Source organism: Petromyzon marinus, chromosome 11 (genome assembly GCF_048934315.1).
Source record: "Petromyzon marinus isolate PM22_M1 ecotype Great Lakes invasive population chromosome 11, UKy_Petmar_22M1.pri1.0, whole genome shotgun sequence".
Classification (NCBI taxonomy): Eukaryota; Metazoa; Chordata; class Hyperoartia; order Petromyzontiformes; family Petromyzontidae; genus Petromyzon; species Petromyzon marinus.
Genome location: NC_133677.1, coordinates 8,126,638 through 8,149,332, shown reverse-complemented (window position 1 = coordinate 8,149,332; position 22,695 = coordinate 8,126,638). Strand labels below are relative to the sequence as shown.

The window sequence follows — 22,695 nt, the reverse complement described above, 5'->3', positions numbered from 1 at the left end:
AAGCCGAAATGTTTGGTTTCGGCGCACAAAGAGAGTGTGTGTTGCCGACACGGATTTACATTGTCAGGGAATAAAGAAACGTGTGCGCGTAATCAAACAAACATGCGGTGTAACCATGTTTTAAACAAGAGTCCTTGGGTACGCTTTCATGGTACAAGTTACTGATTTCAATGTCATTGCATCAGTGGTGGGACTTTTATTTCATTTGACGCTGGCACACAATCGTTTCAGCGTACTCGTACGTTACTTAAATAAAAAAAAAACGTTTACGATGTGCACGCAATACAGTCTTAATTTTAAATATGCTGTGTACAAAAGAGACATCACGTTAAGCCATAAAAAATATATATTAAAGAACAACATTTTGTTAATAGAAAAATGTTTTCCAAATATTAATCAAACGTCCTTATGAAAACAACTAAATTTTACATTGTGCTCATGCGTTCTTGCTCGCCTACCTACACGCACGGCACGTCGTACACACTCCCATTGCTGCAAATGTATACGTGCTGTTCCGCTCGCTGTAGAAGCGCTAATGCATGGTCACATCGGGTCTATTGGTCCTCGGTGACTCCGCCGTCACTTCTCACTTACTGACGACCGATGTCAGCACCGGATCAGATTTTTTTATATACATTATATATACACACACACCGCAAAAACCACACTGGCGTGAAACCAGAATGCGTTCACATGCGTGTTCAGCCGTCTTGGCTTGCGACGATTAAATAAACTAAAGATTATACTCGGTGGTTAACAAAAGATAAAGAGATAAATGATTTGCATGACTTATGTGCATTTAGCAAAAATTGTTCGGGGGGGGGGTGGGGGGGGGTTATGTTTATTTGGTTTCAAACTGCGAGAGGACAGACGGGCTTGATTTTATTTATAAAAAAAATCTGGGCAATCAATCAGCACTCTGCATTACCTTCGCACGGCGACTTAACAAGGGAGGGCTGTCACCAGCATAGCTCTCTTACCTGTGTCAACACACAATATTAGCCATGCGCGCCGCCGTGACGGGAAGGTTCACGTCGTGGCCGCTCACTGAACTGTGCTCGCTCGCAGACGGACTTTATTTTTAACGGTCCGTTGTTCTGCTTTTGTACGACGGGAGTGTGGAGTTAAGATGAATAAGAAGAAAAATGCGTGGCCACTTGTGTTCCGGGTGCATTTGGAGTCCACGGTGGTTTTCTCGGGGTTCACAGTAAGGCCAGCATGGGGTTAGAAACAGTCTGGTATAAATATGAACATTGACATAGTGTTAATGATTTCTTTACACCCGCCCTCCGTTGCCAAAATGCTAAATATTTTCGGATTAAAACTACAATCTGGTTATTATGATGGATTAATAGCAAATCATACTTTCTGGAACCTTTTTTCGCGCGTGTACACTCAGTTTTTTTTTATCCTCGCGTACTAATGAAGCTTTATTAAAAGTTGAACTACATTGAAACGTTATTGGAAATGTATTTCTTCCTGCGCCCGTCCCCGTAAGTGACCGTGCAACTTTTAACGCGTTAAAATCTCTCTGCCTCATTGAAATGAAATGGCTCCAGAAGCGGACCGTGCTTCAATAGGGGAATGATACAAAACAGCTGTGGAATCGCATGCGAGGAGGAGGCTTTTCCCAAGCCTGGTGAAGGAGGAGAGTGAAAGGAGGCCGTGACACGACGATGCATGCCATGATTTATTGCTCGCCTCCGAGCATGTTGCAGTCCCCGCTTCTAAATGGACCGCATGCGAGTGCGGAGAGATTTGCCAGGAAAGGGCCCATTGTCGACACGGCGTGATCTGCGCCGGCAAGGAAAAAAAAGCACGAAGCATTGTAATGAGACAGTTACACACAAGGGCGGGTTGTTGCTTAGTTTTGGTGCGGATTATTGATGGGATTAGATCACAGAATACTATCGCTTTGACAGGCAGCATTCCATTGCATTTATAGCGGTGGTGGCTGTAGGGCATTTATTAATGGCGTTCGCAAAGTCCGCCGCAAATTATTTGTTGTGCTATGTCTTAGATTAATTAAGTTTTTTTTTTAATTCGTGCCGTTGTCCCATTTAAATGAACCTTTTATGGGAGAAAAAAAATAGTCTCATTTGCTCGTCCTTATGTTTATCTTGGAGGCTAAAGCTCTCTCTTTTGCAGACAAATTATTATCTGTTTCGTTTTTTTGGAGCTCTCGGAATAGTTTACAGAGAATTTTCGCAATTGCACTTGTTAAAAAAACACACTTTTCCGATTCAAATTTAAACTGCATGAAGCCCTTGTGTTATTTTTCGAAATCAATTAATCAAATTGATGGTGGGGGAGGAATGACGAATGAACACGATCATTCTTCAAATTGGCCAAGTCCAGAAGCTCGGAGCCAGCTGGACAGAGCACTAATACTCGGTATTCTGACTTTCGAGATTTGCGGTCTGCTTCGTGACACATTAAATAAATGCTCGCGGGGCAGCAAAACATGAAAAACAATTCGCAGTCAAAAGTAGAAACGGCCAAGAAAAAAAACCAGGCTCCTTCGGATGGAGACAAACCGCCGCTCGGCTGTTACCACGAATCGCCTTCTCTCCCACCTCGCCTCCTGGAGGACGACGCGGTGTGTCTGTGGCGCTTCACGGGCAGCCGATGGGAACATCGCTCCCTCCCTTCCCGTCCGCCGGTCCCCATGCGTCTGGCGTGAGCGGCGGCCGGCGTCCGCCAACCCCCCCCACACCCCCCCCCTTTGCCTTTGGCTGACCTCACGGCGACTCGCCTCGCCGAGACAGGTCACTTAGGGCCCGGCGGTGCTCACGGTCCCCTAATCCCCGAGATGGCTTGAGAGATGTGCGAAGAGGTGAGCCGAGCGATCGCGCAAAGCTGCGTGCGTCCCTGACCGCTTGCGCCGAATGCGCTCTCCGAAGCGGCCTCGTTTTTTCAGTGACGTGCTGGTTTTTAGTCAGTGCATATTACCTTGTGCCCCCCCCCCCCCTTTCTTCCCACAATAGTCAGTGTGGTGAAGTATAGTCATTAGACAAGCCCCACAACTAACCTTTTGTTGGAGGACTTCATCCAGCAGTGGATTAACAAGGGGCTGTGTATTTCATTTATTTATTTCACTATTGCTTTTTTATATTACCTATTATGAAATGGATCACACACCTGACCATTGACAAATAAAATGGAACAAAAGTTTAAAAGTACGCAAACATGCATGGAGAGAGGTGCACGCTTGCAATTACACGAATAGACAGAAGGAGAAACGCATCGATTTGGAGAACACATGCACAAAATTCCAAACATATTAAAACATTTAGAAAACTAAGAGGGCCTGGGCAGGACACATCTGTTGAATGGATGATGATGATGGACGGTGGTTGAGCCTAACGATGATGTGGAAGCCAAGGGAGGTGGAAATGCCCATGTGTACGTCCGCTGCATTGATCATCGAGTGATGAAACTGGCTCCCTATGTAGGTGCCAGGTGACTTAATAGCATCGCAGAACTGTGAGACGGCGGCCGTTTGGGATGGGTTTCGTATGTATGCATGTACGTATGCTGAACTTCTTTCACACCATACGTAGCCAATCGTGCTAATCGGAGGTGCAACAAACTAAACATGAAAAGCAGTTCTCAAGAAATGAGTTTTTTTATCTACATTTAAAAGTGCATATTTTCAGTTGCTTTCTAATATAGGAAAGAAGAGCATTCCAAACGGCCGCATAAGCGCATTTGAAAGCGTGAGCGATGCAGTGACGGTCTTTTTTCGATGGCCAACCGAAAGCCGCTGCGAAGATGACCGGAGTTCGCGCGATGGTTAATGCTCCTCAATAATATCGGCAAGGTATTGTGGTTCATTTGTGGCAAGCACTTTGTGTGTACAGTGGTGGATGGATCATGGCTGATGATGACGAACATGCGCAAACTTTATAATCGGACCCACACCAAACATATTTACATCGATGTGGAGGAGTATATATCATTAAGTACTCATCATATGACCATCTATTATACATTGACATGACTGACTGGATTGAGTATAAGGTTGTTTTGTGATAAGAGTTTGAGCTCCTTATTCGTATCATATTCTTCAAACCTTTTATTTTCTTTATTGACAGATGCACATAATTTGGTACTGCCATCGTAACATATAAGCATTTCTCAAGAAGAGCCAGGCATTTTGTGTCCATGCGAAGCTCTGCTTGAGTTCAGATACTTTATTAACACGTGCAGGAAATTCAACCTCCACTCGAGATGCTGCTGTGGCGGTTATCACACTGGCTGGCAGTGTGATCGAGAGGTCTATGGTTCGATTCGACCTCCCGGCACTGCAGTTGAAGCAATGCTGTTAACACCGCCCCCACACCAACCATCCACCACCTCTGTCCACCCAGCAGCAGTATAAATGAGTACACCATAGTAAATCGATCAACAGGTCACGTGTTGGTAGGGTAAAGTGTGGGTAATCCCACATCTTCCAAGTCGTCTAGCCAGCTTGGAAGAGCAGCAGGCCTCGCATCCTCTCGAGGGGCTCTCTTGGAGCTCCCTCTATTTGGATGCCCTTTCACCCGCATCGGCGTTGAGCCAGCAATTGCACTCTTGTACTTTTACCTTTGCTACGGTTTTTTTTTTACCTTCAGCAAACCTGTGTTGGCTAAAGTAACACGTTGTCGTTGTGCAGCGTGTACTGGGCTCGCTTCCACGCTTCGATGCGATAATCATTCACTGTATGTGTCGCGGTGTCTTCAGTTTTATTTTATTTTATCCAAAGGAATCTTCATTCCTCCGATTTTGCCTGCAGTTCGGCCACGATAGCCAAAAGCAAACAGTCACCACCACCGCGGTGTATCATATTATGCGAGTAGAAGTAAAAGTAAAGGATGACTTCACTTTGACTCCGTGCTTTCTTTTCTCAAGCCGAGCCAAGCGTTTATGGTCCATTTAAGTCGGGTTTGTGACCCTTGTGATGGAGCTCCCCAGCCGTCTAAAGACGTAAAACAAATATCATTAACTCATGATTGACCCTTGTAAGGGCAGCCTCATGGGATCCCATTGTGTCACATGCTCCGCTGATATTTCTGTTGAATTTAATTGGCTGGCATGAGCTAATAGATTCTCTCCGGGCGTATTAGTGGTGATAACACGGTTTATTTGTGTTAATGTTTTTCTACTTTCCAAAGGGTTCCGGGCAGCGTTAATGAATGATATTACGCTGGCTGACTTGATGTCCATGTGACCCTGAGCCAACGGCATTTTTGCTACTTTTGCGTAACAACTGACAGTTATGAATGTTCTGGAAAAACACCGTACTGTGTTACACTTGCGTATGTGTGTATATATATTTAAATGTATGTATATTATTGTATTGTCAGAAATGTATTTGTTTTATATTTGTTATTGTTTTAACGTGACTGTGCAGAATTGTTGCTTTGGTATTTCCCTTTCTTTGCTTCTAAGGTCTCGTCTTACAAAGAAACTCAACTCGTTTGGCTCTCACCTGGTTTAAATAGAACTACCGAATGGGATGACAGGTTGAATTGCGTACATTATTGACTGACAATGTGTTGGCCTTGATCGCGGTCACCCAGCCCCACGTGTTGTGGTGGTCCACCGTGCACCCCACATTGGGCAGATTGACAACTGGTTTTGGATTGCATCATCCTTTCGTGTCTCAGGGGTTGATAAAACGTGTCCTAAATTTTGTCAATCCAACCTGGTTTCCATGATGAACTGGATTTTATAAGAAACTGGATATTTACTGATAACCGCAGTACACAATTTGAAATATTTTGACCGTTGTGCGGCCTCTTCTAGTCTGTGCATGTTCCGTATTGACTTTATCTCTCTCCTATTTGTTAAGTGTATTGATTTTACGCTGATTGTAAGTAGTTATTACTGACATCTAACACGTAATGTTGTTATGATGATTAACGACACCTTGCACTTCATTGTGGTGTTACGCAGTTGCTCTGCGTTCTTGTGTTTGCCTTTGTAACCCTGGTTTGAAAGAGAGACTTGCAGTCTCAGTGTTCTCTCGCTTGGTGGAAAGCTTAAGCATCTGGTTGGGCGACAACAAGAATGAAGAGTTTCCACGCAGGCTCGGAGTGGAAAGTGCCACACATAAGCCTCACGAATAAAAACCGATTGTGTTCATCGCTCGATTTGTACAGCGAGTCGTCGGTTTTGCTGACCCGCTGCCGCTTGTGTTTGTCGCAGGGTGCGCGTGACACGTTTGAAAACTATTACCGCAATCAGAGGAGGCAGCAGGCCAGATTGGTGTTACAAGCACAGTCCAACATGGTAGGTGTTCCCTTGCTCCTGTCATACATCGCACGTCGCATGGGTGTAAACGATTGTCCTGATTCAGGGCTGTGTTTGATATAAAAAAAAATCTGTCCTTTTTTTTGGGGTCTTGTTTTTACCATCAGCCCCCTTGTAATGGCTCGCCATGTCACGGAGCTCTAGGAATTGTCATTTTTATTCTCATCTTGCTTGTATTGTTTCTCTTTTTTTAATCTCTTTTTTCGGTAAGTTTTGTTCTCATTAATCGGAATCGAAGATTTTTTCCATTTTGTTCGTTTTGCATATCTCAAAACACATTGATTATCCTGAGCCCAGGTGGCTGGGTAGGGTGCGCAGGTCACACTAACCACTGAATTATGTAATCCTCCGGCATAAATAGGCACTCGCTAACACCACTAAACTCGGAAGTCTATTTGCATATAAATGGGAGACCTCTCTAAAGCAGGTTCACGAGAAGAGTAGCCAAATGAGAAATATCCCGAAAAGGCAATAGATGTGGATTGGGCACATTCACAGAGGGGTGAGAGCTGGGTAAAGGAGGTTCTCGAAAGAGGAGGGAAGTTGTGAAAGGGGCCAACAGACAGGAGGAGAAAAAGAGACCGCTTGACGACATGAAGGAAGGAAGCCTGTATCGAGTGACGAAGAGGGTAGCTCCGGATCAAGACAGTTTGGAGTGAGTTTGAGGTCAAGACCTGCCATTGGGCATGGGGATTAAAGGGAGAGACACTACATGTCTCCCCCTTTTGCGTCGTTTCGCAGATACGTGGTCACTTTATTAATACCGCTACTCGATTTGCCTCGCCTAAACCCCACACTTACGTTACCGACAGCATCATCCATCCTTTCTCGTATCCGTCGCCTTGGCATTCCCCTGTGCCTACCCTTTAAATTGCTTTAATTTACGTCGTTTTGATATTCGTCGTGGCACATTTCAGGAACGCATCCCCAACGTACACCGGGGTATTGCTCTAATTACATATCATTGGTCGGTCTGTCTGTTCACTCATATCACAGGTGCCCTCGTGTGGCCAGACGTGGTACACAATGGTAACTCACAATGCCACCTACGCACTCCGTGCGGCAAAGGGTCAATGTTTCTCCGCATGATGGATTGCTCTGGTGTTCGTGGTCTTCTCCCGGGATTGAACACTAATTTTCCCAGTGACATTTTAAAAGTAAAAAAAATGCTTGAGAATGTCGACTGCAGAGACCACCCTCCCCACCCACCCCCTCCTCGACTATTGCCGCTGACCAACGTCGCGAGGATTGGGCCCAGGTTGTGGGGAGGAGAGAGAGATGCTGGAGGAGACTCGTAGGCAGAGTGGCTGCGCGGGAGAGAGGGGCAGAGTGAGAGGAGTGAGTGGGACCGTGAGAGGGGAGGAGTAGACAGGAGAGAGAGAGAGAGCGGAGAGTGTGGGTGCAGGCGGGGTCTGAGGGGATAACGTTGAGAGGTGGGGGGATGGAGTGGGGTGGGGTGGGGGAAGAGTGGAAAGCAAGCTTAATTTTCTCATGGCCATTAGTTGAAACGTTTTTATGAGGCTGTGGCATTATTTACCTCAATCACTGCACAGGGAATAAAGGAAAGCCAACATTGATCTCATTAAAACGTTCTCAAGACTTTTTTTAAGTCATGTTTTTGGCTTTGGCTGCAAAAAAACTAGAAAGTATAGTTTTTATTTTTCATGTCACATTTCAAAACAGTTCAGCAAGGCAGCAATGTCACTGCAACAACCATCATCATCTTCAGCCATGATCAATCCACTGCTGGATGAAGGCCTCTCCAGGCCGCCGCCGTTTTTCACGGTTCTGCAACTGTAACTATTCACCTCGTACCTGCGCACGAGCTGATGTCACCGCTCAGTCTCTATGGTGGAGTTGCTCTTGGGCTTATTCCCTTCTTTGGTGATGACTCGGAGGGCCTTCGTCCAGCAGTGGATTGACCGCGGCTTATGATCATCTGCTCCTTCCACCTCCGTGCAGCGGACGTCCTCTCAGGCGCTTCAACAGGGAGTCTTATTCCGCCGTGTGTGGTCATTTTTCCTTCGCCGAGTGGCCTCCAAAAACAACTTCACCGGAGCGTTTTATTTTTGTCTACTCGGCAGCACTGATGAGCTTGAGAAGTTGCCGGCTTTTCTTGAAGGGGGTAACTCGAAACAGGAGGGGTCCCTGTCTCCGTGGAATGCCAGCTGATGCCCTCGCGCAGACACGCACGGCTCCATGCATTGTCTCACTGTCTCCGTCGCATGAGCTGATCGCCCCTCTCCCCTTTTGTCTTTGAAACGCAGCACGAAACCCTAGAAGGCTACAAGAAATATTTCAACCAGATTGTCGGGTGAGTCGACTGCATTAGGAAAAAACAACCACTTGAACCGCCACGCAAACAAACAAACAAGCAAACAAACAGCTTCCGCAGCTAAAGCCCTTGTAATTCAAAACCTCTACTCATTGATCTGATTTGCACAAAAAAAGCCAGCTACTGGAAGTTCCTCCAAATGCGACGCTTAAGTGCCTTTTTCTGCTTTCCACTAGAGGGTGTTGTCATCCACGCCACTCTTTGTTTTGACGCTCGAGCACGTGTGGATAATTGCATGGAGTTAAATGCAAAAAAAAAAAGGATTCGTGAATGTACTTGCAATGTTATCAACGAGCCAAAACGTGCTTCGTCTTTCAAAAGCGTTATCTCTCCGTTCATGCCATCTGCCTTTTCAAAGATGCCTGTGGTGTTCGTTTAATGCAGTTCTCCCGCTCTATGCTTTTGGCCCCACTCATTGTCGTTTTATTGAAAAGAATTCCTTCAATGTAATTACATTTTGTTGTTGTTATTGCCGCCATTGAATCCAGACCTTGCCGGCGGTGGGTATTTGTCCTGCCTGTGGCTGCCCGCCTGCCTTCCCGTGTCCCCCCCTCCCCCGCCCGTGGGTTTGGCCGGCAGGTTTTTTGTGGTTGAAGACCACATTTTGCACACGACGCAAGGGCTGGTAAACCGGGCGTACATGGACGAGCTCTGGGACATGGCCCTCTCCAGGATCATCGCAGTCCTGCGCACACACTCTGTGAGACTTTTGGAAGCAGCATTCGCAACATTGCAACGGTTGTCTGGGTGTAGTGTAGACGCGGTTAATTTTTTTCAGTGTGTCAGCTGATCCATCCAAAGACCTATTAATAGGAAGCGGTGTATTAGAGCAGTGGCACAGCGATTAGCGCACTGCGCTGTGAACCCAGCGACCTGCGTTCGATTCTCGGCCACAACTAACAGTGGTGGTGAGCGATATCTGAACTGGTCCAGGCGATTCTCCCCCCCCCCCCTTCCCCCCACCCTTCGCCAACCCGCACTGACCAGCATGGTGAATTATGGTCAAACAACTCCCATGACCGACACGGCATGGGGAGGCATTCATGCAGCAGTGGACTGACAACGGGCTGTGAAGAGCTCATGGATATTTTGCAAAGGGGAATCTAGGCATCTGTCATTACATGAAGAGAGTTTGTGTTTTGACGTATTCGTGAGTATTTTTCTTATTTTGGTTTATTCTCTGGCATTGAAATACATTCACTTACTAGCGAATGATACCGCAGGCTTTATAATTTTAAAATGTTTTGCTGCCAACACACTTCGGTATTTCATTGCAAATAAGGAAAGCTGTTTTTGGGAATGGAGTCTTTTACCTTCGTGCAGACTTCGATAAGCGGTCCTCACACTCCGTGCCACAAATCATGAATCATTAAAAAAAAAAATTGTTCTTGCCAGTGTTGAGATCAGTGCGTTTTGAACTGCCCTATTGGTGAGCAGGTAAGCGATATGAAACTCAACTCACTGCATTTTTTAAAAAATATCGATATGAAGCTGGATAGACACATGCGTTTGAGGTCTGTCTGGGAATAGAGGGAGAGTAGTGCTGTAACTCGTAAACCACGAGTGCATCCAACCACAGTTTACGGACGCCGTGTTACCTCCGCTGGGGTCGACTTGAGCGCCTCGGTCGGATGTTAGCTTACCGCTCATTTCCACCGGCCCATCACAGGGCCCTTTGAGCGTGTCTTGGGTCACATTCTAAGTCCACAGGGTTGTCACAAATCCCGCCAGCTCTTAATGAAAATGAGAAATTGCGCACCTGCGTCTCTGCCGCGATAATGGACCCTGATGGTTCGTCCCGTGACCCACCGCATACCACCCCAAAGCAGTTCACGAATAATTCACAAACCTGTAAACCGCGGTCAGCATCTGGATTCAACAATGACGTCCTTGTTGTTTGACTCGTGTAATTTTTGTGCCCCTTTCTGCGTGTATGTGTGTGCGTGTGTGCGCTATAGTCCTACTGCACAAACCCTAACCTGGTTCTTGACTTGAAGCATCTCATTGTTCTGTTTGCCGACACTGTGCAGGTGAGGGCAATGCACTCGTCTCTGCGTTCTGCACAAACTTGCACTGCTAGTTGTGCCTGACAGTAGCTGCACGTGCGATTCTGTGTGATGTGCAACTCTGGAGAAATGATGAGATAATTGACGCTCAACAAAAAGCAGCTGCCAGCAGAATTCTGGTTTATTTGTCAAGTTATTTTTTTTTACAATGCCGGGAGCTCCCGCGCCCCACGATCACGCTGGACTTGCCCGGATTTCTCGTTTATAATGGTGGGGAGTCGCAGATATCGCGTGGCAGCTGCCCTAAGACACTAGAAATTAATGAGATGTGCTCTTGAATTAATGTTAGAGTAACTAGCAAGATGTTTACAATTGCGCTTCTAAGTGTATATCTTCTAAAACCGCATTGAGGGAGGATTGTGTTAGTGCACGGGACAAAATTGCATCTCTTCACAGAAAAATGAAATAACACTCTTCGACCCGCCGATTCCCTGCACCTTGTGTCCCTCTGTTTTCCAGCAGAGTTTTATTAAACAAGCAAAACTATGTTCCACGTTACCACCGTTATACGAACACAACGCTTAAAAAAACCAATACGGGCAATGCTACTATCCAAAAGTATGGCGATTCCTTAGCAACGCTGGGGAAACCGCGTGCAATAGTGGTCTACAGTCTTGATTTGAAGCTTTCGTGACTGCAGGAATTCGTACTGTTTGGTTCTTTCGGTAAAGTCACGTAGATAGAAAATTAATAGATCACGACGTTTCGATTGCAACACAAGCAACAGTCAGGTGAAACAAACACAGCAGGAGAACTGCCGACGGTCAACCCAAGAGTTTTGTGGTCTACAGGTTGTTGCAATCAAAGGTGTGAGCTGATTTTTTTTTTGTTCCACAGGGTTATGGCTTTTCCATGAACCAACTGTTTGACCTGCTGTTGGAGATCCGGGACCAGTACTGTGAGATTCTGCTGAAGAAGTGGGCTGCCGAATTCCGGTGAGGTTCCGTACCGCTTTGCCGGCACAGTGTGATGGGGTTGCGGCATTGGCAAAATAGCAGCGAGATTACTCGGGGCAGTTACGATGCATCGATTGATGTCTGGTTCTTAAGCTCGCAATTCTCACGCACGCCACAATCGATGGTTTTAGATTCGTATATGTTAAATTAAATTGAGTTCATTGGATCCATGCAACCTTCTCGATGTGCTATCATTTAATGCATTTAGAAAAAAAAATACAAATTTGTCATCGAATTGGGAAAATATATTTAATCTGAGGGAAAAGAGGGTTTAACTGTTACAACCCCTCAAAATTACTTGATTTTTTTAAAATAAATAAAGTATTTACTTTAGTTCTTTACATTGTTACTGCAGTGATAAAATACATGTTTTGAGTATGGAAATGTGTGTTATGTTCATTTGTTTAAAAAAATGTAATGTAAGTACATTTTTTTATTTGAATATTGTTAATAATCATGAATTCATTTTCTTTACAGGGCAATATTTGAGAGAGATAACTTTAGCCCAATTCCAGTGAACAATGACGAGGAATATCGGAAAATAGTTAGCCAGTTCCCCCTGATGGATGCAGAATTGGAGAAGGTATGTTCTGTCTTTGACAATTACTTTTTATTGTTAACCCTTTCTTTGGAAATCCTGCTAGATTTGCGGCTATACCGCCAAATATAGCCAACGACAAAATTGCCTGAATTGCACCCAGTGACTTCAAATGTCAACAGCTAAGCCGGCTGAGCCGACGCCTCTATATAAGGAACGAAACAGGTGGACTTCTCCACAAATCTGGCTGTCGGCTGATGAAGCTAGTTGTAATTATTGGCGAAACGTCGTACTCGGATTGTAAATGTTGTGGCTTGGCTCTCCAACACACCGGTGTGCTGTACTAGTGACGAATTGGCCACGTTCTGTTTACGTGACAACCCTTACTCGTTGTCTGTGTCGGGTGGTGGCAGGTTTTAACAACATATTTATATATTTACGCGATCTAACTAAAAAAAAACCTTTATTATTAAGGCTGAGCCTGGTGTGTATTTGCTTAAATTGTTGGCTACCAAAGCTTGCCTGGTAGTGTAAGCATAGGACTGTGGGGCCTGGCCAAGGGATGGCATTGTCCAACCATCCCAAATGTAGCAGGACCCTCTACGAAAGTCTTTTTTTCTCATTGAGGCCTTCCTTGGAAAATAAATAAATTGCGGTATTATGAGATCGTTTACAAGCGCAGAAATAGAGGGGTGAAAAGGGTATGGCATTTGCGCAAATATCATGACACAGTGGCTATGAAATCACTCGCACGTGGATTAGGACAGGACACACGAATATTAACCTCCAGATGGGTTCTGGTGAATTGCACTAATTAAAGCTGACAGAGCTTCGCAAGTCACGGAGGCATTAACGCAGCCGTCGCGTGGCTGTGCGCGGGGGCGTCTGCGAGGTCTTGCTCGCAGCGCGGAGGTTTGATGCAGCGATGGCTCTCAGAGCTGACAGGTCCCGCGTCTCCCGGGGACCCGATTGCACCTAAATAAAGCTGGGGACATCTGTGGTCACCACATGGCAGGAGGGCAAGCAGCGGGTCGAGGTTAAGTGCATCTGACAGGCGCTCTGGGCGCCGAAATGCCACCGCAGTCTCAAGGCGGGGGCCACCTTGTCTGCCGGGGCTGCCTTTGACTCTTCCCCTGCCCGGTGCATCTGCTCGGTCGTGGCATCTTGGTAGCTTTTCGATTTAATTGGAAAAAAGCCACGGGGGTTTAGGTCACACGGCACCCCAGCAACTGATCTGATTAGTATCTTTTTTATTTTTTTTATAAGAAGCCAAAAGACAAAGCGTTTTTATTCATCTTGTACCCAATACGACGTTGAAGAATGTGCGTTTCATATTTTACTGCCCAATGTGTCAAATGTTTTTTTAATATAGTCGTCGCAATTGCTGTAAGTTAAGTTTCTAAACAGGCTAATTAAGTCAATGTTTGGCTTTTGCTTTCTGACAGTTTCTGTCTCTGTAGGAGGGTCTTCTATATTTCGAACCATTGACCACATAGCATGGCACTGTCCGGCATGGCACTGCCTGTTGTGATCATTCACCAGCAGCATTTAGGGCATTCACCAGGCTAACTGAAGCCAGCCACTAGCTCGCCAACCTCGAAATATGGCCGAACGTTCTTCTAACGGCGAAATTGGGTCATCCATAGACTGGTTTTGCCACCATAATGGCTCATCAGCATGCCGCACCCGGCCAGCTTGCCGCTTTGCGAGAAGCGCCACTTTTTTGTTTGCGCGTCGGCGCCGCCGGTCGGTTATTCACCGACGATTTCATCTCCGACTTTCAATAACGCCGTTGCCATGGCTGCCACTGCGGCTTAGGCGCGGAGGTCCTGGGAGGTTGCTCGGGATTAACCCCGAGCGCTGACCTCCGGGGCGCTGCTTGCATAGAGCCCCCGTACGGGATGGGCCACCGCTGCACGCCTACAGAAGCCCCCCCCCCCCAACCTCCCCCCCCCTTGGCTTTGCGGGGATTATCCTGGCCGGCCCTTTGGGGGGGGTGGGGGGCACCCAGGCACCAAGGGCTCGCTTAGCTTTCAGCCGCCGAGTGTGCGGACCTCGGCGACTTTCAAAGAAATCTTCCCGGCGCAGATAGATTAGCCCGTGCGTTGACCCCTGCTCGGTTGGCCGCGAGTGCAACACCGGTCCAGATGGACTCATTGTGACTGCAACTATGCAAATAAAGTAAAGTATACTTATATATACAAAGACAAAGATCTGCCCCCCCCCCCACCGCCTCCTATATAGACTTTACCAGATTGTTGGGGCAAGTTCTGTTCGCGAGCATTTATTAAGGCTGGCACCTCGCATAATGACGTTGTTTTGTGGTCAGCAACACGTTTTACTGCTTTTTCCTCTCCCATTACTGATGTTTTCACATCGCACCAGGTACTCATTTGAGGCTGAGTTGACTTAGGGCCAGGCCCAGGACCGGTTTCGACAATGATCACTCGCTTTGGTCGTGAGTTAGACTCGAACTTGGGTTTCCGAGTTGGTAGTGCAGTGCGCTAAGCAATGCGCCACCGCTCTGTTTATATATATACACACACACACGCAGTCATAAGTTTGCATACGCAGTCACATACATAAATATATCACCATGGTCATTAGCTCTTTTTATTAATTGATTTATGGATAAATGCCAAAGCCCACGTTCTATGCAGCTGCACCTTAGCTCATAGTCTCATTTCATCACTTGTTCTCTTTGGGCAACCGTTCATGCGTGGTCCACTCTCATGGCCACCCTTTCTTTGCTTAACTCATGCTATTCTCATCCCCATCCTGCTAGACGTCTTTCTCTGGTCTGTTTATTTTTATTAATTGTGATTGCGGTGTCTTGGATTCATGCACTTTTTTTAATTCGTGCGGTTATTTTATTGTGTCTTAGACTTATTCCAAATGTTGAATCTGTCCGTGCGCACGTGGTGTGGTTTTTCAGGTCTTGTACAATTTTTTTTTTGTTGCAAGCGTGTTTACATTCCATACATCACGGTTATCATTATGCACTCATTGAAGGCCTCATTCTTAAAACACAATGGGCTTTTTTTTTTGCTCTTCGTGATAGAATTTTGCTACGTGCTGCATATAAACATTTTGTGTGGTCTTTGCGCTCTTGCAACGTGATGTTATCGTCTCTCCGGATTTAATGCGTCGACCGACATATATGAACGAAATAACACGCGACTTGAATGAGACAAAAGACGTGTTGATTATACTTGTCACTCAGCACGGCTATTTGTGCCTTTCATACAACTCCCCACTGTTGAGTACAAACGGTGGGTACGTTTCGTAGACCCAACCTGAAGTTAATACCCGACACCGGACCTTGCATTATTACCCGCCGTTCTTCTTGCGCGTCTTACAATGCTTCGAGAAGCCTCTTAGTTTATAATGCTGTCATCGGGGCTGCCCGTTGAAAGGATGTCGTCATTTCTTGTTTTTACATCTCGTGTTTTATTTGACGTGGTTTTTTTTTTTGGCTCTTTTGTTTACAGCAAACCTTCCCAAAGAAAATCCCGTTTTCGCAGTTCGTGCCCAGCATTTACACGCAGGTGAAGGAATTCATCTACGCCTGCCTTAAGTTCTCCGAAGATCTCCATCTCAGGTGAGGCTCAGAGCTGACAGCCGCACGCGGACATCGGAGCGTCCCATTGGATGCGACGAGGGCGCTCGTGAGGATGAGGGGGGAGCGTGCGTGTAGCTTTAATGCCGAGATTTCAAGAGTCTGTCTCTTGAAATCCCAGCGCTGCAGCAGAGCAGCAGCGTTGCCGCAGTGGTCCGCTTGCTGCACAATGAGCCGGTGCTCGGAGTTCGAATCCGGGCCTCGGCTGACATCACGGTGGCGAGCCATGTCTGAACCAATCCTGGGCGCCATTCTTCTCCAACGTGCATTGACCAATGTGGTGAAGTGTGGTCAACTAACCCCCATGGCCGACATGGCGTGGGCATGCCCTCATCCAAGCAGCGTATGAACAAATGACTGTAGCGGGCAAAACTGTGGATGTTTCATCCCAGTAGCATGGTTTAATTATTGGAACCTGTCAGCGTGTTTGTCTTGCAATTGAAACGTTATAGCCCTGTGGTAATCACCTGAGTAAACTCATGTTTGGTGGATTCCTAATGGGGAACAATATATATGTATTTAAAATTCAGTCTCCAATTTAAGTACATATATATACGTACACACACACAATTTGCTGGTATTATTGCTCAAGACATTGTATAACTAATTCCAAATGTATTATAAAATATATATTGCTTGTTATGTATAATTTAATACACGAAACACTGATGGATACACCGAGGAAGATGAGCGCATGCAAGCGTTCGCATACACAAGTTGAGAGATGTGTAATATTGACTTTTTTGAATAGTCAATGCATCTGGGCAGAACACGTCGCTAGAAGGGAGGGGGGACGATGACCAGCGGTCGAGGTGGCAGCCAAAGGGAGGGAACTCACCCAATGGGGATGTCAATCTTGGAGTAAGTGCAAGGAAATTGGCTCGTGTGTCGGATGGCGGTGATTTTGGATGATGTCGATGATGGCACTGCTCTATATGAAGGAGCCTGACGTTCGCACAGCACGTAGCGCATCTATGTTTTGGATAAAAAACATATAACAAGTGATGAAAGAGGAAATTATTTGAAATCCCCAACCCCCATATAAATAAATTGTCGCCACCCTTTTAATAAGCCACTTCACACACCCTGCATGCTGAGCGCCTGGCGTTGCCGTACGTGGTGCTTCGGCGCGTAAGCGTGCGGCACGATAAACCAGGGGTTGGGAATACGACCAATGACTTCATGTCATGCGGCCTGCATCCGCATGATGTCTACCACGAAGAAACGTGCCTCAAATGCCATTTATTCCTCGCAGGAAATATGTGCAAGGGCCTCTTCGCAGTGACAGAAGTGAACGAGAGGCGTGCGTTAAATGTGTGGCCCGCCAAATGTATTTTCAAGTTCCGTTCGGCCCTCAAGTCGGGGCAAGGTTGCCCACCCCTGCGATAAACCCTTACCCCCCCCCTGCCCCCCCCCCCCCGCCTCACTTGACGTTAGAGAGGCTGGCATAAGAGAGGAGCGCTCCTAATGCAAGTCCTGGCCATGGCCGCAGACTGTGTGTCTGCACAGGGAACAATGCGGACTGTGTGATGACGGATGACGGGAATAGACGTAAAGGCGACCGGGAAACAGTGATGCCGGGTTTATTTACAGGAGAGTAGTTACCCCATTGGCGCAGTGCCATTGGCATGGCGAAGGCTGCACTACAACCAAGGATGCCTTGCTTGGAAATGGAAAATGCTGCAAGACAATCATTGCTCCGTTGTATCAGGTTTCGTTACCAAAGAGGAGGCTCCTTTCATTTCCCTAGCTCTGCTTTTTGGAAAGTCTTCAATTTGATAAAAGAACAAAAAACTTTTCAAATCTCACTACATGTTCTTAAATCTTTCTTTCATAATGAGTCGGTGTCTTGTTGTAATGAATTCAGAATGTTCAGCAAAGAAAACTGGCAGATGTTTTCTCATGCAAGAACACTTAGAGCAAATTTCAGGAAAGCTTGTTTTACCGTCCTCAATTGAAGCAATTCAACTTTCAAGCTGCTTTAATTTTAATTGTTGAATAATGTAATCCACTGATTTAACGTTATGCAATTCTAATGACGAAGCTCAATTTTAATAAAGCAAGGAATCTCTATTTCTAGTGTGTGCACATGTGCATGTGCGTACGCACCAAGGTACATGTTCACCAGACTTGGCTTGTGTGGGAGCGGCGCTGTGCGTTTGCGTGCGCATGTGTTTGCATGCGCTTTATGCGCGCACACGCACGCACACTCTTACGAGCTCGTGTGCGAGTGCCCCTGACATCTCTTGTCGCTGCCAGATGAAATGGGAATCCACACGTGTGGGGGCGGGGGCTGGGGGGGGGGACGCAGTTTTTGTGGTGGGCAGGGTGAAGACAGTAATGAGAAGTAGAAAATATCTCATTGTCACCGGTCTCCCCACTCGCCGCTCCGTTTCAGCCTTTGTGCCCCCCACGTCTCAGAGGTTCGGCGATATGGGTAATTGCCGGCTCATGTTCTGACCTCTCTATGTAACACGGTACAGTGAGTCCATGGCAGAGTATCGAGATAGCAGTGCCACGAAGAAAGGGACCTTTTGTGGCGTGGAGCGCACACACCTATCGGACGCGCGCCTCCCCCTCCCCACCCTATTGTGAGCCGCCATGTGGCAGGGTTAAGGCCTTGAAAGCGTCGTTACGTGAACCGCGTTTGTCCCGGGCTGTCACTGTGCTCTGCCCCGCATGCTTTTCTGCCTGCGTTCGTCGGCAGTCTGTGCCATTGATTCCAGCGGAGCCAAGAAAGATCCCGCGCTTTTGTGCTTGCTCATGCCCTAGAGCATTAGGCACGTTCTTGTTGAAGCCAAAGCTATATATTTTTTTAAGAAAGGGGGGGTACCCTTTTTGATCTGCTTCTGGTAGCCACTTTAGTTACATTATCACTCGTTACAAAACTCCACTCTTTGTCAAGCTGCTACGGCTCTGCATCGTAGTTCGAGAGGTGACACGGAGAATGGGAATTGCGGTGCAACTGTTATCATGAAGTGATGTAGAAGAATAACACCACGTCGGATCTTGTGATGGAAGTTGTATGAATATAAGTTGCATGCTTGTGGACGGCAAAGCAGTGCAATAAAATATCTTCCAGTCCTCATCTGGGTTTCTCATCCACGTGACGTGGCAGTCACATCACGTCTGAAATGTTAAGCTGGATGAGCCTTTTACATAATCCAGTCTAACGTTTCAGAAATCTGACTGCATTTCCATCATTTGAGTATAATTTTCCTGAGTCAGGCCTGTTATAACAGTTCACAGTATTAATCAGAAAGCTTAAACATATACACGATATTGAAATTTACATGATTATTTCAGCAGCTTATATGTATCGTCAAAATTCAAAGTGTAACGCTTCTCACGTGACCGATTGGGCAGTGCTCATGTTCGTTTGCGCCTCTGTTCCATCGGCATAAATTACCCGTTCCCATGCTCGGGGCCAGTCGCTTCATAGGACGAATACTTAAAATAAAAACAACTCGGTGTCATTTCAATTGCCTACGACTATCACCTGGAATAGTTTATATCTTGTCAGAGCTCTGGAAGCTAAACAGCTTGAGCCTGGATCTTATTATGATGAGTGAGCACTGTGCATAATAAACAAGTTGACATGGGGCTTCTGAGGATTTTGTGGTGGTTACAGCATCAATTCTTGTACCCTACTTCAATGTTCCCTTCACCAACCCCCGTGCTGACCAGCGTGGTTAAGTTTAGTCGCATAACCCCTAACCTTGCCAGGACTTTCATAATGTTGGGAGGGCATCATCCAGCGGTGGATTGACACAAACACTATACAATGTACATGGGATTTTAAACTACCAAAATGCCGAGTTGGTCAAACATTGTAACTGCGGTGTTCATTGCTGATAATCAGCGAGGATGGCTTGGTATGTACAGTGAGGGAAAAAAGTATTTGATCCCCTGCTGATTTTATATGTTTGCCCACTGACAAAGAAATGATCAGTCATTAATTTTAATGGTAGGTTTGTATGAACAGTGAGAAACAGAATAACAACAAAAAAATCCAGAAAAACGCATGTCAAAAATGTTATAAATTGATTTGCATTTCAATGAGGGAAATAAGTATTTGACCCCTCTGCAAAACATGACTTGGTACTTGGTGGCAAAACCCTTGTTGGCAATCACAGAGGTCAGACGTTTCTTGTAGTTGGCCACCAGGTTTGCACACATCTCAGGAATGATTTTGTCCCACTCCTCTTTGCAGATCTTCTGCAAGTCATTAAGGTTTTCGAGGCTGACGTTTGGCAACTCCATTCCTTCAGCTCCCTCCACAGATTTTCTATGGGATTAAGGTCTGGAGACTGGCTAGGCCACTCCAGGACCTTAATGTGCTTCTTCTTGAGCCACTCCTTTGTTGACTTGGCCGTGTGTTTTGGGTCATTGCCATGCTGGAATACCCATCCACGACCCATTTTCAATGCCCTGGCTGAGGGAAGGAGGTTCTCACCCAATATTTGACGGTACATGGCCCCGTCCATCATCCCTTTGATGCGGTGAAGTTGTCCTGTCCCCTTAGCAGAAAAACACCCCCAAAGCATAATGTTTCCACCTCCATGTTTGACGGTGGGGATGGTGTTCTTGGGGTCATAGGCAGCATTCCTCCTCCTCCAAACACGGTGAGTTGAGTTTATGCCAAAGAGCTCAATTTTGGTCTCATCTGACCACAACACTTTCACCCATTTGTCCTCTTAATCATTCAGATGTCCATTGGCAAACTTCAGACGGGCATGTATATGTGCTTTCTTGAGCAGGGGGACCTTGCGGGCGCTGCAGGATTTCAGTCTTTCACGGCATAGTGTGTTACCAATTGTTTTCTTGGTGACTATGGTCCCAGCTGCCTTGAGATCATTGACAAGATCCTCCCGTGTAGTTCTGGGCTGATTCCTCACCGTTCTCATGATCATTGCAACTCCACGAGGTGAGATCTTGCATGGAGCCCCAGGCCGAGGGAGATTGACAGTTCTTTTGTGTTTCTTCCATTTGCGAATAATCGCACCAACTGTTGTCACCTTCTCACCAAGCTGCTTGGCAATGGTCTTGTAGCCTATTCCAGCCTTGTGTAGGTCTACAATCTTGTCCCTGACATCCTTGGAGAGCTCTTTGGTCTTGGCCATGGTGGAGAGTTTGGAATCTGATTGATTGATTGCTTCTGTGGACAGGTGTCTTTTAAACAAGTAACAAGCTGAGATTAGGAGCACTCCCTTTCAGAGTGTGCTTCTAATCTCAGCTCGTTATCTTTCTGATTGAGAGGGGGTCAAATACGTATTTCCCTCAATAAAATGCAAATCAATTTATAACATTTTTGACATGCGTTTTTCTGTTTTGTTGTTGTTATTCTGTCTCTCACTGTTCAAATAAACCTACCATTAAAATTTTAGACTGATCATTTCTTTGTCAGTGGGCAAACGTACAAAATCGGCAGGGGATCAAATACTTTTTTTCCCCTCACTGTATGTTGAACTTCTTTCGCACCATACATAGCCGGACCGTGCTAATCGGAGGTGCTTGGAATTCTTAACTGTTCACACGACGAACTTCGCGAACGAGTTCACATTTCTGATGGCGTTTTTTGTTCACGCAGCTCCATTGGGGTCAGACGCTCCTGCTCAAAGATAAACCGCACTGCAGCTACTCGCAGGCACTTTACCGCGGGTTATCAGGAGGGGCAGTATTCATTGGGCCGCACTTCAAACCAAATTGCTTCTAGTACACGTCAACGCTGGTCAGAGACGCACATTTGACCTGAAGAGCCACCCACCCGCACTGAGCCACAGCCGAACACGTCACCTTTACAAAATAGCACTTGTAAAGCAGTGAACGCGTTGCAGAGTAATGGTCTCGTGAGTGAGTCGATGGCTTTTGTGTGTTTGGAGTGACAAAGAGAAACCTCGCCTTTCGCCCTCAGTCGATTGCCACAAACTGTATTTATGTTTATTTTAAGGGCATCATTTGTATTCCCTGTCCCAGATAGGGCTCATGAGAGTTTGTCGGTATCTGCAGATGAATAAATAAGCCTGATTAATTTGTGTAATTTGTGTTACTATGAAATACAGAGCTAAACAGCGCGCGTGTTGCTAGCCCGAGTAAAGCCGCAGAGTTCTGTTTGGGTTGACTTTTGCATTCCAGCAGTAAGGTATGACAGCTTAAACTGGGGGTTGTCACTGGTCGTTTATAGCACGAAAAATAAATATATATTTTAGTGGTAATTTCCCCATAGGTCCCCACATTTGGAAGTCGTAGTTGACAAGCCGTGGACGCCTTTGGGTAATACGTCATAAAAAATTCAACAACTTCCCTCAAGGTTTCAATATGCATGTTCCATTACGTGTCATATTCCATATATACGCCGCTCTCATTCGGGAACCAGCTCATTATTTTCGTACGTCTGAGTGTGTGTATTCATGTGCTGTAAGTGCATAGGGTTATGTTTACTTTTCGAAGGACTTTTTAGCTTGAACAACAAATATAATTTTTCTCGCATGGACTCTGCGGAGTCTCTACCGCTAAAAGCCAATTGTGACGCAGCAAATTCTTCGTTTCGTTCAGATTTGGACCTTGCAGGATATTTACGAGGAAACGTAATATGTTCTAAATTAGCAGCACTTAGCTGTGTGGAGGTTGCGTTTAATATGCCACCTTTATTTGAAACAACTTCAGATTTGCGTTCATCGTTCAGTTTCTTGTCTTCATTCGAGGCTATATTTTGAGTTTGTAAAGTGTATTAAGTAGCAGGTGTTAAATTTCATTGCTGGCTTTTTTACAGTTATACATTCATTAAGCACATTGCTTTCAAAATGTGTAAATATCGTACCACATCTAGCAATCACACTCGTGACTGTGTACACTATGGTAAAATCTGTAACAATTATGTG

The 22,695-nt window shown here is 46.0% G+C and overlaps 1 protein-coding gene across 1 annotated transcript in view; it reads left to right on the top strand.

Moving 5' to 3' along the window:
- LOC116941262 (exocyst complex component 6B-like) overlaps positions 1-22,695 on the top strand; it is a 148,900-nt gene that overhangs the window by 42,706 nt on the left and 83,499 nt on the right. Inside the window, exons 9-15 of the mRNA XM_032952125.2 lie at positions 6,196-6,279; positions 8,568-8,614; positions 9,215-9,335; positions 10,594-10,665; positions 11,539-11,636; positions 12,135-12,240; positions 15,687-15,796. Coding sequence (XP_032808016.1) covers positions 6,196-6,279; positions 8,568-8,614; positions 9,215-9,335; positions 10,594-10,665; positions 11,539-11,636; positions 12,135-12,240; positions 15,687-15,796 — 638 coding nt within the window. The remainder of the gene's footprint in view (positions 1-6,195; positions 6,280-8,567; positions 8,615-9,214; positions 9,336-10,593; positions 10,666-11,538; positions 11,637-12,134; positions 12,241-15,686; positions 15,797-22,695) is intronic.